At 39.3% G+C, this 18,396-nt stretch overlaps 1 protein-coding gene across 1 annotated transcript; it reads left to right on the forward strand.

Annotated features, from left to right (window-relative positions):
* Positions 1-415: 415 nt before the first annotated feature.
* alkbh3 (alkB homolog 3, alpha-ketoglutarate dependent dioxygenase) lies at positions 416-17,745 on the forward strand. Its single transcript, XM_063480972.1, has 10 exons — positions 416-501; positions 7,152-7,237; positions 7,439-7,548; positions 7,639-7,673; positions 7,811-7,858; positions 8,562-8,665; positions 12,558-12,646; positions 12,891-13,100; positions 13,455-13,553; positions 16,327-17,745. Exons 2-10 carry the CDS (start codon positions 7,162-7,164, stop codon positions 16,444-16,446), a joined length of 891 nt encoding a protein of 296 aa, XP_063337042.1. The 5' UTR covers positions 416-501; positions 7,152-7,161; the 3' UTR covers positions 16,447-17,745.
* The last annotated feature ends 651 nt before the right edge of the window (positions 17,746-18,396 follow it).

The following is an 18,396-nucleotide window of genomic DNA, read 5'->3' on the forward strand; positions in this document are numbered from 1 at the left end:
GGCTCAGAATATCCTGGAAAGTCTAATGCCTAAAGCATTGTTTAGAGTCCCCTAATGAAGCCTTATCCTAAAAACATTTTGAAGCCCAATCTTACTAAGCTTGAAAAGGGAAGCTTATTAGTTGATAACTGTCTTGCCTTCACCTGCACCATTTTGAATGATGGTCACTAATTAAAATAATTTCTTTAAATTGTTAATTCTCACTGTCTAGAAACGTCCTTTGTGTCCATGTGTTAATATACGCTCACTTTTTTTGTGGTCTTCTACAAAAAGGTATTAGTTTAATTCGTGACATAGTTCACATTAAATTGTGCTAAAAAAATTTTTTTTTTTTTTTAAAGAGAGGAGGAGTAGCTAGAGACGGAACTATAGTTTCACATCTCGGTTTCAGGTAGGATTTATTTTCCCTGTTACACTCTTGCCATGGCTGACAGCGCTACAGCTTAAATAAATTAGACTCTTCTATATTAGTTCTGTAGATATGCTTTAGCGGCCACTTGGGTAAGTCATTCAAGTTTTTTTTTTTTTTCAACATTAGTTAGTCCTAGTATTTTCTTACGAAGGAAATGTCTACCCCTGCATGCAGGGGTAGACATTGATAAGACATTAGTTGGAGTGCCATTCTCCGTTCGACTTATACACTTAGAGTAGTATTTGGATAGTGACAGAGTGGATTTTAAATAAAATTATGAAGATGTGATTGAAATTTAGATTTTTGGATTGTGGTAACTATACAGAAATTACAGCCATTTTTTATACAAAGTTGCTCATTTTCAGAGGTTAAAAGGTAATTGGACAAATGGATGATAAGCAGTTTCAGGGCCAGGTGAAGTCTGTTCTCTCAGTATCTCATGATGGACTAAGAAGATAACATTTCTGGAGTTGTTTTCAACTTGCATATGTCGTCTTTATTCTGGAACTCTCAATATGTGGCGTGAAAGAGATAGTGATGCAAGTGTAGAAAATTCTCACAGAGGTAGGTCTATGGATCTCAATCAATGGTGTACTTAGAGTCTACAGTCAAGAGTCACCTTCATGAATGTAAATTTACAACAAAGTGTAAATCAGTGGTTACACGTAAAAACAAGATCAGACTTTGTCCGAAAACATCTAGAACAGCTTTCACACTTCAGCTAAAAAAAATTCTGCGAACACATGAAAGCAATCTTAACCAGAATGACGGGAACAGAAGAGTGTGCAGAAGAAGAGAAATGACTCACAATTATAAGCATGACACATTATCTGTAAAACATTGTGGAGATAATGTTATTGCATGGGCACGTATGGTTGCCACTGTAACCGGGTCACTAGTGTTTATTGTTGTTTTTTTTTAATGTTTATTTATAAGATTTTAATTTCAAAGTCACTAACGTCACAACAGTCAAAGGACATAAGGTTCAAAAACAATAACATTTAAGCACAGAAAAAAAGAAAAACCAGAAAGCAAACCCACAACAACAACAACAACAACAAAAACAAAACCCAAACAGAAAAACAGGAAAGAAAAGGAAAAAAAATACACCAGTTAGCCAGTACAAATCAAAAGTTCAAAAGAAACACCAATGTCCAAGGAAGATGATCTTCTGTGTGAGGTTAGACAGGGCAACAGAGAGTTCACCAAGTCCAAAAGATGTGGGAAACAGGTCCAGGAAGGAATCAGGGTCCGGCAGAAGTTCAGTTTCACACAAACACAAAGTGCAGTCAAAAAAGGGTTAAAGTTTATGTTGAAATCCCATTAATATGATTGAGAAAAGGGCCCCAGATTTCGACAAACTTAAAATGGGTGTCAGCCAAACGATAACGAACCTCTTCAATATACAAACAAGCAATCATCTCACGTAGCCAAACCCTGAACAATGGAGGAGATGGTGATTTCCAGGCTCTAAGAATAAGTCTTTTAGCTACAATCATGCCAAACATTAAGGCTTTCTGAAGAGGACGCCTGAGTGCCAATGAGGTTAGGGAGCAGCCTAGCACTGCAAGTACACCATCCGGCTCTAATTTTAAGTCATAAATCCTGTTATATATATTAAATATCTCTGCCCAGAAACTCCTGAGTGTGGGGCAAGACCAGAAAAGGTGACCAAGGGTTCCATCCATTGCTTTGCATCTGTCACATAAAGACGAAATAGACGGAAAAATGCTGCATTGCTTTGTTTTAGAAAAACGCAAACGATGAAGGACCTTGAACTGTATAAGTTGTAGTCTGGCATTAACAGAGCATTCTTTAATCTTCTTCAACCCATTGGCCCACAAAGCATCCGATATGTCTACTTCCAAGTCCTTAACCCAAGCATCCTTGATATGGTTTGTAGGTGGTATAAGTGTAAAAAGTGTAGTAAATTGGCTGATTGGAAGTGGGATTTTTAATCAAATAATCATAAAAGTCACTATGAGCAGGGGGCTTATCCAGATGGGCAAAAGAGTGTTTAACAAAATTCCTAATTTGTAAGTATCTAAATAAATGAGCAGAGGGGAGCATAAATTTTGATTGCAGCTGAGCAAATGAAGCAAAACAATTGTCGATGTAGAGGTCCTTAATAGTGTGAAGACCTAATGCTGACCAAAGCTTAAACACAGGGTCCATCAAACCAGGTGAAAAAGAAAGGTTATCAGTTATGGGAGCAAAAATGGATAGGTCTGGAAGGCACAAAGCAACCCTAACTTGCTTTAAGATCCTAAGAGAATGACCTAGGACAAAATCATTACTAAAAAGTTTGGTAGGTATGCTGGGCTTAGAAAACAGAATAGCATCAAGTGATGTACCAAAAATTGATTTAGCATTGTGTGCCTCTATCAAAGGCCAAGAAGGACCGCATCCCTTCTGAACAGCAGGAACAGCTGAAACACTGTTCCAGAAAACCCACGTTCTGGCATTGCAAGCCCAGTAGTAGTGCCTGAAAACTGGGAGGCCTAATCTGCCCTCAGAGGACGGTTTCTGCAAGTGAGCCATTGAAATTCTATGGGGTTTATTTGCCCAGATGAAAGACAAAATGATAGAGTCGATAGTTTTAAAAAAGGATGAGGTGAGAAAGATGGGTATGTTTTGGAAAAGATGAATAAATTTAGGAAGTACTACCATTTTAATAATATTGACACGTCCAATTAAAGAAAGTGGGAGAAGAGTCCATTTATCTATCTTAGCTTTAATACTATCAATGAGGACTTGAAAGTTCAATTTAAATAGCAGCTTACAGTTTCTGGGAATGTTAATACCTAGGTATTTAAAGTGACTGCTGGTGGTTTTAAAAGGTAAGCTAGAGATGAAGCTAGAGTCGAGCACATCTGCCAGTGGCATAAAAATGGACTTGTCCCAACTAATTGTGAAACCAGAGAGTTGTCCAAATTTGTTAATGAGATGAAGCAGGGGAGGCAAGGAGAGCTTGGCATCAGACAGTGTTAGAGCCACATCATCTGCATATAGAGTTATAGTAGATTTGACAGGACCACAGGATATACCTACAATATCAGAGCTGCTTCTAACTGCAATGGCCAGAGGTTCCATAGCTAGAGCAAAGAACAGTGGAGATAAACAGCAGCCCTGCCTAGTCCCCCGGTGAAGTAGAAACGGATGTGATCTATCAAAATTTGTCAGCACCGATGATCTTGGCCGTGCATAAAGCATACGTACCAAAGTTGTAAAATTACTACCAAAGCCAAATTTCTCAAGTGTAGCAAACAGGTATTTCCACTCAATTTGATCAAAAGCTTGTTGTGCATCTAATGAAATAACAGCTGAATTTGGAGGATTTGTTCCATACAGTACATTCAATAGACGATGGGTATTAGTGAAAGCAAATCTATCTGGGATAAACCCAGTTTGATCGTGTTGAATTAAAGTGCCCAAAAATTTATTAAGGCGTGAAGACAAGACTTTTGCAATTATTTTTTGATCACAGTTTAATAAACTAAGTGGGCGATATGAAGTCACATTGGTGGGGTCTCTGTCCTTCTTAGGGAGAAGACAAACATGGGCATCATATATGCTATCAGGGAAAGAGCCCCGTGCAATAGAGCAGTTTACCATTCTGAGTAAAAGTGGAGCGATTATATCAATGTGGGCTTTATAAAATTCTATGTTGAACCCATCCGGTCCGCAGGCTTTACCGCTAGGGAAAGAAAGGATAGCAGCTTTGACTTCTGTGATGCTGAAGTCAGCTTCAAGCGCTTGGGTGGCAGATTCTGTGAGGGTTGGAATACTCAGAGAGTTAAGAAAGCTGAAAAGCTCAGAGTCAGTGGCATTCGATTTAGAAGAGTACAGTGTGCTGAAAAACTCAACAAATCTGTCGTTAATCAGCTTAGGATCAGTAATTAATTCACCGGTAGAGGAGGCAATTTTGTGTATGGTGCAGTGGGCTTGCACATCTTTTAATTGTCTGGCAAGTAATTTATGGGGTTTATCTCCCAACTCAAAGTGTCTTTGTTTCAATTTAATAATATCGCTTCCGACTTGGGTTCCCAAAATATGATTGTATTCAAGTTTTAGTTTTAGAATAGCATTAGATATGTCCTCAGTATCAGACTGGCGAAGTGCCTCCTCTAATGTTGATAATTCAGACTCAATTTCGGACAGACGATTTAATCTAGTTCTTTTCGAAAATGTTTGAAAGGAGATGATCTTGCCACGCAATACTGCCTTTAATGATTCCCAAAGAGTAGAATCAGAGACCTCACCGTTGTCGTTGTGTTTTAAGAAATCTGAAATCTCAGTGGAAATATAAGTGGAGAAAGTTTTGTCTGACAGAAGGGTAGAATTGAATTTCCAATTGAAAATTCGAGGCTGTAAATTAAAATCTATTTTCATGGTAAGTGGGGCATGGTCAGAAACCAAGATTTGATGATAAGCAGAGCTAATAATACTGGGTAATACTCTAGAATCTGTAACAAAGTAATCTATTCTGGTAAAGCTACGATGTACAGGTGAAAAAAAGGAATATTGCCTGTCATCTGGATGCTGAAGCCTCCAGACGTCTACCATGTTGTGTGATTCTACCAGATTGTTCAAAACTGCCGTGGATCTAGTAGTGGGGGCTATTTTTGTAGATGATCTATCCAAAACAGGATCAAAATAGCAGTTAAAATCGCCACCAATTATTATATTAGACATATTATATTCAGAAATTAGGTCAAATATTTTGGAAAATAAGTCAGGACAGTCAAAATTAGGGGCATAGATATTTAGTAAAACCAGTGGAAAAGAGTTAATGGACCCAGAGACCAAAACAAATCTCCCACCCGGATCAGTAACGACGGATCCAAATATAAATGGAGTGGTTTTCCGTATGAGAATAGCAACACCTCTGGCCTTAGATGTGAAAGTGGACTGGTAGACCTGCGACACCCAGTTTGCTCTTAAACGTCTCTGTTCATTGGAGTGAATATGAGTTTCCTGAAGAAAAATGATATCGGACGATAAATGCTTCAAATGTGACATAACCTTCCCACGTTTCAAAGCTCTGCCTAAGCCCTTGCAATTCCAGGATGTAAACGTCAAAGGACATGTTCCTAAACCAGTAGCATTGTTACCCCGCATCTAAATGAGAGGTGGTATGACATATGGACTGGTGAAAAATAATACACACGACTGGCATAAAAACGGTTAAAACAAAATTAACAACAAGAACACTGAACCCCACCCCCCAAAAAGAAAAAGGCCGCAAAAAAGAACAAGAACCACTGCGGCCCATCCCAGCGTGCATTAAGGGGACTGCCGGGAAGAGGAGCACAAAAAAACAAAGAAGAAAAAGAGAAAAAAACATCCTGCTGATACGGCAGCTCCGCACCAGACTCCATTAATCAAAACAATAGTTACACCCATAAATCGACTGATTGGATTAAAAAAAAAGATGCCAACATATAAAATGACTTGTGTATAACCAAAGTTATAATATAAACGTTCTCAGTACTTCACGATAGAGAAAAGTTTTAAGACATCGTAGCAAAAAGAAAGAAAAAAAATGATAGAAAACTATCACCACAGAAGCATTCAAAAAATGATTGAACAAATCGCGACTCTCACTATAGGAAGAGAAGAGTGAGAATGTTCAACAATACACCCGCATCAACAGCATGAACAAATATATTACCAGGTCACGATTACAGTGAGTCCGCAAACCGTTCAGCTTCAGCAGGAGACTTGAACGTGTTAGTGATGTTGTTGTGAACTACCCGAACTAGTGTTTATTGTTAATGTGACTGCTGATGCATATAGCAAGATGAATTGTGAAGTGTACAGGACTATACTCTCTGCTCATGTTCAGCCCAATGCGGCAAAACTGGTCAGGACTTGCAAATGGATGATGAGCCAAAATAACCCGCAAAAGCAACCCAAGAGTTTCTTAAGGCAAAGAAATTAAATATTCTTCAAAAGCCAAGTCAGTCACCTGACACTTAGAGGACACTTTAAGTTACTGATGACAAAGGTGAAGACTGGGAGACCCACAACCAAGCAGCAACTGAAGGTAGCTCTCAAAGGCTGTGGGTTCTAGACTTAAAACAGTCATTAACTATAAAGCAGTATTAAAAACAGTCCTTATGTTTACAATTGTATTAATTTATCCGATTAATTTTGGGGGGCTATATATACTAAAAATATTTAAAAAGCTATAACTCCTAAATTTTTAATGCTGTACTTTTGTTAAGCCCCTTGAATTAAAGAAGGAAATCTTAAAAGATGAACTGAACTCCAGTGTGGTGTTGTACAGATGGGAGAATATTGTCCAAATACTTCTGGGTGTAAAAGATCTTTATCAGTTCTGATATTGACTCTTCATGATTTTTTTTTTTTGTCTCTAGAGCAACAAAGAAGGCCTCATTATCTCACAGTGTTGAAACTGCTGAATAGAATAAAGGCTCACATGCGTGAAAAAGTTCCACTGCCAAATGTTTGACATTCCCGTTTTGCAATGTACAGCTGTCAAAAAAACATGCCAGCATTGATTAAAAAGCTTGATAAGCTTGAGATTTGAGTCAGGTAGCTAAGATAATCTAGAACTGGTTCTTAGTTAGGAACTGTTCTCGATTCTTCCCGAATGTCAGTTTGTGTGAATTCCTTTTTACGGATATGGCGTGTACAGAGCCAGTTTCTGTGTTCAAAGAAAGAAATCCTGTAGTTGTGAATGAATCTGTTTCTCTTCTTTCTCACATCATAGACTTGATGTGATGTCAGATAAGCGTCAGCGTGCCAGAGTTCAGGGCTGCTGGGCGAAACAACTGCCAAAACACTCACGTCCAACAGGTAAATCAAACTGTAGTGTGTACTGTGAAATGCAGGATTTGCATGCTTTTGCCAGCTCAGGTCATTCATAGAGGTAGATAAAAAAATATAATGAATTTTCTTCCTCTCTTATCAAATACAGTTATGTGTTTAAATAAGTGTGACAAATTGTGCTGACATTTACGTAGGAAACAAGATTGTTATTCTGTTTTTTTTAAACAGGTGCAGGCCCAAATTGCAATGAATCCAAAATTGCCAACGTGGCCTCTGGTTCTTGGGGTTTTGGGCCTCAGAAAACAACTAAAACCTTTGAGTTTCTCCAGCCCTCCCAGGTAGACTGTCCACGTGAAGAAGTCAAAATGAGTCTTTGCTGCCAATAAAAATGAATGTGAGGATACTACTTTTTTTTTTCTTTATTGCAGCCAATTAGAGATGTGCCACCAGAGAAGGTGATAGAGTAAGTTACTAAGTTCTATCTTTACTATCACAGCTTTGTTTTTATGTCAGATAACGTTTTTAATCACGCAATTTTTAAGGTGGCTTAGCGAGTCCTCTACTACATACTTTTAACGTGATTCATTTTGTTCTGGTCAGACAGGCAGGTGATTTTGAAATCAGCCATGGACCATCAGGGGTGTCCAGGTGTGTAAAGTTTAAAAAACAATTAAATGGAAAATAGCTGAATGTGTATTTATTGAACATTGCACAAATCAGTGACTGAGTTTTAAATCCACTAGGTGGCAGTGGTCGCATAATAAATATGCTTTTTCTTAATAAAAGTCATGCTTTTTACTTTATGGTCCCCAGTAAAACACATAAAATGAGCTTTGTTTTTAATAATTAAGAATATTTCATAACTTGTGCTTTATTATATAGTGGAAGGTACAATCAGGCTATTTTCACATAGATTTTTAGCATGTCAATTTTGATTTTATTGTTATTAGAAAAATGTGATTTACAGAGAGACAATGTTATTGTAGTCTGTATTTTGTTACCGAGGTTGAGTTTGAATTTTAGCAGGTCATTTTGTGAGCTTAACAGAATGGTTGTAGTGGATAATAAACCAAAAGTAACTGTCAGTCATTTGATTTTACTATTTGATCTGGATGTTGAAAAATGTTACTATTTTGCATAAAAGCCTTTTCCCTGTGTATTTCTCTTTCTGTTAAAAAAAAAAAAAAGGTTACACGTTCATATTGTTAAGGAGGAATTTTATGCCTTACAGAAATAATTGGAATGCCCAGACTTTAAACTCTTAGAAAACCAGGGTAAAGTACATACTTTATACTCTTACTTTATGTTTATGGGGATTTAGTCTGTGTCTATTTGTCTGTCATCCGTCGAGGCTGCGGCTGCTGCCTGGATTTCTCTCCCCAGAAGAGGCTGACTGGATGTTCAGTAAGCTGCTTGCAGAGCTTCCATGGTCCCAAAAGACCAACTACAGACAAGGTGAGCACCAGTGTAAACTAGGTGAAATGTGAGTATGTGGTTTGTAGAGAGGAGCGTGAAGAAGGATTCCCCACTGCAGGAAGTTTGCTGTTGGATTCAGGTTTGTTCCTGTTTCATGTCAGTGCAGTGGTGACCTTTTAAAGCAGTTTTCGGTACATGTATTTTAAAAGTACTTAAAGATCTCTAAATAATAACAGAATACTTTTTGTTGGCAATAGATTTGGGTAATTGTTTAATATACTCTCTTTTTTTAAAGTTATAGCTTTTTAATGCAAAGTTTTCCAAATCCAACTAGGTGCCTTGCTCATGTGGTAATTTGTGTATGAACTTTATTTTGAAAAAAAGCTGACACTGAGAACACTCACATTGTATTCCATATACGGCGACAGACGATATACCGGGGAGTGTGCTGAGATGAAGCCAGACTTTGCCTCACAATCGTCCTTTTCTCTCAGCTGGCTCTTGTCCATCTTTTGTGCAATTCTGCAGTAGCTACACAGCAAACAAACAGAATGATGAAGACAAGTGGTCATGATTTCCAAACACTCACCACAGACACAGGGTGTGAAATCATCAATGTTTGGGTTAAGGAAGAGTGGAAGAAGAAGTGGTGGCTGACTCTCTAATGTATCACCACTCCTTCATTTATCCAGCCCTGCTTTAAAACAACCTTTAAATGCACTGACTCAGTTTTTCCGATCATTTGGTCTCACAACGTTGAAATGGATACTTTGAATGGGTTTGGCTTTTGCTTATCTTTCTGGCTTTTGAGAGTTGATAAATGGTATGTATGTAATAATTCAGCACCATAAAAAGCAATGGCTTCTCAAGCAGTTTGTTTTGGTTTCTCCGTATTCTGATACCAGACGGCTGGCCAAAATACACCGAAGGCAAAAAATTGTTTCTTGGAAGAGAACTATTGGTTTCCCGAGAAAGTGAGGTACACTCAGACCCACAGAGGAAGACAGAGAAATTGGATTTAGATGTTTACTTGACCCCTGTTAGAAAACCAGTGACAAAACAGATGATTATTGTACATGTTTGTTAGACACTGAAAGAAAATCCAGTAAGAACAAATTTGTCAGTTTTCTGCCCTGACTGAATTGCCTTCATCAAATTACTGACGCAATATAGAGATTGATTTGATGGTTTATTCTATGAAACTGTCCACAGGCAGAGGTCTGGATTGGGGTTTGAGTGGTTGAGTGTTTTATACTCAAAAGACCAATCCATCCATTTCTGCAGTTTATCTGGGTCTGGGTTGTTGTGGACATCAGTATAAACAGAAACACCCAGACCTCCCTCCTTCTGGCCACATCCTACAGCTCTTTAGGGAGAATACCAAGATGTTCCCAAGCCAGCCAAGAGGTGTAATCTCTCCAGTGTCTCCTGGGTCTGCCTTCTCCCTCACCTATAAGGTACCCATAAGGCATCCTAGTCAGATGCCCATCTCAAATGGCTCCTTTAGATGTGGAGGATCAGCAGCTCTACTCCAAGACACTCTTGAAGGGCCGAGCACCCCACTCTATCCCTAGAGCTGAGCAAAGCCACGCTATGGAAGCTTGTTTCTACAAGTGTACCCACCCCTGCCTCTCACTAAGGTGCAACTCCAGAGTGAAACAGAATCCATCCCCTCTCCAGGAGACTGGTTGTAATTGTGTGTTTAGGCAAGCCTTACCATATCTAGCCAGTACAGTGGCTTGCAAAAGTATTCGGCCCCCTTAAACTTTTCCACATTTTGTCACATTACAGCCACAAACATGAATCAATTTTATTGGAATTCCACGTGAAAGACCAATACAAGGTGGTGTACACGTGAGAAGTGGAACGAAAATCATACATGATTCCAAACATTTTCTACAAATAAATAACTGAAAAGTGGGGTGTGCGTAATTATTCAGCCCCCTGAGTCAATACTTTGTAGAACCACCTTTTGCTGCAATTACAGCTGCCAGTCTTTTAGGGTATGTCTCTACCAGCTTTGCACATCTAGAGACTGAAATCCTTGCCCATTCTTCTTTGCAAAACAGCTCCAGCTCAGTCAGATTAGATGGACAGCGTTTGTGAACAGCAGTTTTCAGATCTTGCCACAGATTCTCAATTGGATTTAGATCTGGACTTTGACTGGGCCATTCTAACACATGGATATGTTTTGTTTTCAACCATTACATTGTTGCCCTGGCTTTATGTTTAGGGTCGTTGTCCTGCTGGAAGGTGAACCTCCGCCCCAGTCTCAAGTCTTTTGCAGACTCCAAGAGGTTTTCTTCCAAGATTGCCCTGTATTTGGCTCCATCCATCTTCCCATCAACTCTGACCAGCTTCCCTGTCCCTGCTGAAGAGAAGCACCCCCAGAGCATGATGCTGCCACCACCATATTTGACAGTGGGGATGGTGTGTTCAGAGTGATGTGCAGTGTTAGTTTTCCGCCACACATAGCGTTTTGCATTTTGGCCAAAAAGTTCCATTTTGGTCTCATCTGACCAGAGCACCTTCTTCCACATCTTTCTGTCCCCCCCACATGGCTTGTGGCAAACTGCAAACGGGACTTCTTATGGTTTTCTGTTAACAATGGCTTTCTTCTTGCCACTCTTCCATAAAGGCCAACTTTGTGCAGTGCACGACTAATAGTTGTCCTATGGACAGATTCCCCCACCTGAGCTGTAGATCTCTGCAGCTCGTCCAGAGTCACCATGGGCCTCTTGGCTGCATTTCTGATCAGCGCTCTCCTTGTTCGGCCTGTGAGTTTAGGTGGACGGCCTTGTCTTGGTAGGTTTACAGTTGTGCCATACTCCTTCCATTTCTGAATGATCGCTTGAACAGTGCTCCGTGGGATGTTCAAGGCTTGGGAAATCTTTTTGTAGCCTAAGCCTGCTTTAAATTTCTCAATAACTTTATCCCTGACCTGTCTGGTGTGTTCTTTGGACTTCATGGTGTTGTTGCTCCTAACATTCTCTTAGACAACCTCTGATGCCGTCACAGAGCAGCTGTATTTGTACTGACATTAGATTACACACAGGTGCACTCTATTTAGCCATTAGCACTCATCAGGCAATGTCTATGGGCAACTGACTGCACTCAGACCAAAGGGGGCTGAATAATTACGCACACCCCACTTTGCAGTTATTTATTTGTAGAAAATGTTTGGAATCATGTATGATTTTCGTTCCACTTCTCACGTGTACACCACTTTGTTTTGGTCTTTCACGTGGAATTCCAATAAAATTGATTCATGTTTGTGGCTGTAATGTGACAAAATGTGGAAAAGTTCAAGGGGGCCGAATACTTTTGCAAGCCACTGTATCTCTCCACCTGAAGCGGTAGCTCAGACTCTGTACTCTGGTGATCCTAGGTCCCATATTGTTAGGGCAATTTGTCCCTGGTAGGGTCTCCCAAGGCAAATTGGTTCTAGATGAAGGGACAGACGAAGTGCAATTCACAAGACCTTTATGTAGGAAAAACCAGTGGGCCAATGTACCACGCTCAGATTAGGGTTAACGGAGCCAGACCCAAGAGTGGGCCTTGTCGATGAGCATCTGATGGTTGGGAATTAGCCTGCAGTGCTGGTCAGGCTCAGCTCAAAAGAGCCACATGGACACATTTCCTGTGGACCAACCACATGCAGGAGGGGCCGTAGGGGCCTGGTACAGTGTGCATCAGATAAAATTTCTGTTATTAACCCGGAAATACTAGCACAGCTCTTTTATTTAAGCTTTCAAATAACCACATTATTTTTTTGTGTGTGTGCACTAAGACTGGGTATCAAATATCAGCAGATTTTAAATATTCACAGAAATGTGTCCCCCAATGTGCAATACCAAAAAAACCTTTTGTCTCTTGTTTAATCTGGGCAATTTCCTGATCTGTTCGGATGTGTGCGTGTATTCTGGTCCAGGTGAAGCATACGAGGAACCCAGGCTGACCTGCTGGTACGGAGAGCTCCCATATACCTATGCTCGCTCCACAATGGCTGCAAACATGCAGGTTTGACAACTGTAACAAAAATGTGACAGAATTTCTTTTCACACAATCTCTGGCAAAATCTTTGATTTGTAGTCTAATTGTAGGGAGAATAAAGATTGATCTAAACAGAGTGAAATATTTGCTTTTGTTATATTATTTGAACATTGAGTCTTTGATTTTCCTCATTCATCATTCTGTTTTTCTATCCTTTTGTCATCCATTCATTTGCTGAGCTTTCAATATTGTTCTTGCTTTTTCCTCAAAGTGGCATCCGTTGCTGGTAAACCTTTGCAAGGCAGTGGAGCATGCGACTGGATGCAGCTTCAACTCCCTGTTGTGTAACTTGTATCGGGATGGCCATGACAGCATTGGCTGGCACAGTGACGACGAAGCCTCATTGGGTCCCAAGCCAACTATTGCTTCTCTTAGTCTGGGCGACACCAGAGTCTTCAGTCTCCGCAAGCAGCCTCCACCCGTGAGTTAGCTCACCTGGTTTCATTCTTAACTATAATAAAAACAAGATGAAGTATTCTGGTAAGATGAGATCGTCTCACAACTAACTTAACTTGTGAAGAAAGGCAAGACGAGTTGGGAAGTAATCAGAAGTAATCTCCTTGTGCATTAAGGTTAAATGGACACATTTGATCTGCCTCAGGAAACAGTACAACTTGGGAGGAAGAGTGAAGCAGACTAATGGACAAATTTCACATTCGATGCCAAGGAAAATGAGATGCTTTGCAAACCGTGTGAAGCAAAGCATCAGCATTAGGTGTTTGCATATACACTGAAGATTAACCTTTGGGCTGTACTGTGTGTTTTTGTCCTTTAGGAGGAGAAGGGTGACTACACTTACGCGGAGCGGATTCGGATTCCTCTGAGTCATGGCACACTTCTGCTGATGGAAGGAGCCACACAGGATGACTGGCAGGTAGGCTCCACCAGGCAGGCAATAAAGTTAAGCCTTGATTACGCTTTCCAAGCCTGCTAAGGTTTGCTTAGGGCTGAGTGATGTAAACTTTGTCATCAAAAAGTGAGTGTGCTGGTGTCCTCGGACCTGCCAGTTTTTGTGACTGAACAGACTTAGTTTTATTTTTGTTTTGGGGGTTTTTTTGGGGTTTTTTTTTGGGGGGGGGGGGGGGGGGGGGGTTGTTTGTTTTGTTTTTTTCTTTTTTTACAATTACATTACAATGCACCAGCTACACACGGGTCCCAGGTGGCAGACTGGAAGACAGAAATTAAAAATACGTTTTATTCAAAAATGTCTCCCTTTCAGGTGCCGGGTCATTCGCACTACACCAGGAGTGTCCAACTCCATGTCTCAAGAGCCAGTTTCCTGCAGGTTTTAGATATGTCCTTTATCCAAAACAGCTGATTTAAATGGTTAAGTATGTCTTGAAGTTCTCCAGAAGCTGCTAATGAACTAATCATTTGATTCAGGTGTGTTGACCCAGGGTGAGATCCAAAACCTGCAGGACACCGGCCCTTGAGGCCTGGAGTTCGACACCCCTGCACTACACGTTGCCAGATTTATTTGTTAGCTAACTCACATTACATATTACAAATCAGCTATACACATGTTATGAGTTGGTTCCTGTGTTCCATTTGTAAGGATACAGTGCATAAAAATGAAAATATAAAACTCACATATTATTACTTCAATGTTTGGCTTAGCTGTTGGACCTAATTAACCTGCTTGGTAACAATAATTTTATCTGTTATACTATATTTACTGTCACAATGAACAACATACATCTAGAGATAACAAAAGAACACTGATAGTTTGTTTTTAAGGATCTTTTCAGCCTGTTTTACATAGATAGTTTTGTACTGTGATGCTTTTGTAAATTATCTTTCTTGCACAGAAAACTAAGCTATTATTAAAACAGCAACCTTGAAAAAAACACTTCTAATGAAACACTGGACATTCACACTGAATAGTCTCCTCGCTATTTGGCGATAAAGGAGTGTTAGTGCTTCTGACTCACCATGTGAGCATATAGATGTGTGGTGAAAGCAGTCAGGTTCCTCTCGCCTGGCCAACCAGCAACAAGGATGAATGTAGAGGCCTGGAGAGAAGAGTAAGGCTTCAACCTAATGAGAGTCTTCTTTCTTTTCTTTTCTTTTTTTTTTTTTACGATCAGAGCAACCAGATTTACATGAGTGCAAGGCTCTTGTGTATGTAACAGAGAGAGTAGACTTAGAGACTTAGAGCTTTTTATTGTCATTGTGCAGTTTCTTGCACAGCGAAATTGGGTAGCTGGACCACAAAGGGGCAAAAGTAAGAAGAAGAGAAACCAATATACGACGAGGGGGAAAAAATAAATAATTAAAATAAAATGCAATGTGTATGTATACATATATGTGAGTGAAAATATATACATGGTGTATGCGTAAGAAACATTGAAACAGTAGCTGGGTTCGCTTGAAAATAACTGGGTCACACTCAGGTAGAGAATGAGTTATTACGGCATATTACAGCTGCTTGAATTTCATTATGGCCAAATCTGTTTGCAGAGCAGGTAAAATGGGCCATGCTGTTTAGGTATATCGTTTTAAACTTTGTTCAAGGATGCATAGCAAAACATAGACGCTTGGAGAGACGCTCACACTTGGCTCTTAATTCCTATGAAAGCAATAAGGGCGCTTTCAGTTTTTCACTGGACTATACAGAGTTGTGTGGAAAAAAAAATGTTTCCACATGACTGTACATATATAAAACGGTTTATTATATAAGCAAATTTAAACAAGTTTTGTCCACCGCTAGAGGAATTCAATGATCAAAACAATACCACTGATATAAATCAGGACGGGCCCCAAATGGAGCTATCCTCAACTTTCCACTACACAATGTTCACTTACTAAAAACTAAGTGAGGTGAGAGAGTGAGAGATACAAACAAGTTGGGGCAAGGAGATGAAAGAGGTTTGAGCTGAAAGAAGGAGAGGATAAGGTCACAGGTGTTTTATGACGACACCCCCCTGAGTAACTTAACAGGGGCTTCATTACTCTCTTTCAAGAAAAAGATCACTTCAGACATTAATTCTCTCTCCATTATTGCAGTCATGGTTGGCCTAACAAAACCATCTGGTTCAGGGAGCAAGGTTTAGAAGTGAGTGCTAAATATTTAACTAAACCCATCAGTCCTGCTAAAGTACTTCACGTGTTTGAAAATGGATACAGGAATCACTCTGTGTTTACGTAGCTCTTTTTTTCTTTTTTACACAGTTGTGTATAAGCAAACCTTGCACCTCCTTCTCAGATTTTGATGGAGGTGTAGTTGTGTTTCTGCACTTTTGTGTGTCAGTGAGTCCACAAGCTGCACAAAATGTATGAAAGCCATCATTTTCTTGTGCAAAAGGTAGTAGTGCTGGCTTTGCACAGGTGAATAAATCGGACTTTTCCATGTCTGATGGTGTTTCTCCGGACTGTATACATGTGTTGTTGTTTTTTTTTTCTCAGATTTGTCTATTATCACTTTACACTCTTTTTTTCTACATAGAACAAAATATAGCTGGCTTAGCTCATGGCTATTCATACATTTCTTTCTTTTGATTCTAGTGGAAAATTTGTAGATGTTGCCCATTAATAGAAACTTAATAGAGCAATACTTGCCCAAGACTGTTAATTGCTCACTTATTCTTTCATAAAAATGTAGTGTAACTTTTAAATATGTTGCTCATGAGTCTCTCTGTTCCCACCAGCATCAAGTGGCTAAAGAGTACCATGACAGGGGCCCACGCATCAACTTGACCTTCAGAACTATCTACCCAGAGCCAGAGGGCCAGAGGCCGGGTACCAAAATGCAATTCACAGCCAAGTGACTGTAAATCTTCCTCAGAGTCGGGTACTTGAAGCTGAAGAAACTCTGATTCTACATTTCAAACAGAGTGCCAGATCTGAGGTGTGAATGGCTCTGCTTGAATTTCCAGACTGTGTAAGTGATTATTAATATCAGTGTTGTGAGCAGTCATGATTATCTGATATTAGTATTATATCAGAAGAGCCAAATGGCCCCTTTTACAACAATAACAGCCACACCAGCCCTGTGAATGAGAACAAGTTCCAGCAACATCCATCTCTTTGGTCTGAATATTGCTTTGGTGAGTTACATAAGTTTATTTGATTTAACTTGACCTTTTGTTAAATTTTCATTTGAGCCACATTTTTTAGGCTGAGTTTTAGTTTAAAGCCAAAACGTGTTATGTCAATAGTACCATGTTATTGGAAAGTTTGTCCTAAAGCAAGATCTGAGTACTCACTGTAAAGAAATGTCCTTTAAGTAAATTTACTTAAAGCTTTATATCTTTGGAGCTTTTTATAAAGAGCTACCACAAAAAGAGAAGAATGAAGTAAAGTGGCCACAACCACGGAAATGCGTTTTATTTTTCTTTTGAATAAAAGTTAATGAGTCGCTTAAAGAGCGAGTTCATTTTGCATTGTTGCTGAAACATGTTCAAAGTCAAGGGAACACTACAATGTCAGATTCTGGAATTTATTTATTCAAATGAATGTATATTTGGTAATAAATCACTGGGGATTGCTGGAAACCTGAACTGTTCCTTTCTCTGTTGTATGTTGTGGTTCAGCTTGTTTGGTTAAAAACTCTGAGTTTGTTCACATAGAGATGACGGAAACTGGGTTTTCCATTTCAGAAAAAAAGACACAGATCAGGTCAAAATAAAATCTGTACCTTCTCCTTCTTTATAGGACTCACTGCACTGACATTAAGGCAGCTGTCAGGTTGTCAGCAGTTCTTCCACAATGAATCATTTACCCTACATTAGTGTAGCAGTCATATATCTGTAGGAAACTTTAGACATAAAACATATAAGACACTGAGCAGTGAGTCTTTTTTTTTTTTTCATTTTATGATAGACATGCTTGGAGTTTATTGAAATAACTGATCAGTTAAAGTTTGGGAATCAAAACTTGTGTTTCCCATCTCAGAGTTAATCAGGTCAGGAGTTTACAGGTGGACATGTGTGCTATTTGTTGATGGTGCCGATATCAGAACCTGCTCCTGCTTTTGATCGAACATAAGTTCTAAAACCTGCAACCTACACTTTTTCTTTGGTAAATAAAAAAAAAAAACTTACAGGCCCTTTTTTGTTGTTTGTTTTGTTTTTTATCCTGGTTAATTTTACGGTCTCTTAATATTCACAACATCTCTGGAAACCTGGTTCGGATTAGGTTCACTTCTACCCTTGTGCCATCTACCATCCTTTTACTGAGCTTTCTGTATACTTAAGCCATCTTCCTGATTTTTTTGTTAGGACATAAAACTACTATAATAATAAATTAGGGATACATTCTGTATATTAACATTTTACTAGTAACTTTTTGTCATGTTGTTGAATGAGAAGGCCCAAACACAGGACACAGAAGCAGGTTGAACATAAACCGATAATAGATAATAGTGAGCCTTTTTTGGCCGACTCAATGAATCCCCAAGTGTAGCCCAAGAATCGTAAGAAAGAAGGAGATGACAAAGCAGATTCTCACAAAGGGAAAGAGTTTGTACATCCTATTTCCTCTCCACACATCTTAGTGTGGCCCACCAGATATGCAGGTATGCAAGCAGTGGAGGTGAAGGAGAATTATCCTTTATCCCTTTAAAGCCAAATATCCCCCCCATATACATACACGCACACATAAAAATGAAGACCAAGGTGGAAACAATTAAGAGAAATTAAGAAAACCCTTGTTGATATATAAAGTTGTATTTATAGAATGAAACACTGACAGAAACAGGCCACAGGTAGAAACAAAGA

Source organism: Pelmatolapia mariae, linkage group LG7 (genome assembly GCF_036321145.2).
Source record: "Pelmatolapia mariae isolate MD_Pm_ZW linkage group LG7, Pm_UMD_F_2, whole genome shotgun sequence".
NCBI classification, from domain to species: Eukaryota; Metazoa; Chordata; class Actinopteri; order Cichliformes; family Cichlidae; genus Pelmatolapia; species Pelmatolapia mariae.

Bases quoted from the DNA above. Each gene is read 5' to 3' on its own strand.
- alkbh3 (XM_063480972.1), top strand. From the start codon at position 7,162: ATGTCAGATAAGCGTCAGCGTGCCAGAGTTCAGGGCTGCTGGGCGAAA. The intron at 7,238-7,438 runs GTAAATCAAACT...TTTTTTAAACAG, and splicing joins AAAACACTCACGTCCAACAG to GTGCAGGCCCAAATTGCAAT. The intron at 7,674-7,810 runs GTAAGTTACTAA...TGTTCTGGTCAG, and splicing joins CCACCAGAGAAGGTGATAGA to ACAGGCAGGTGATTTTGAAA.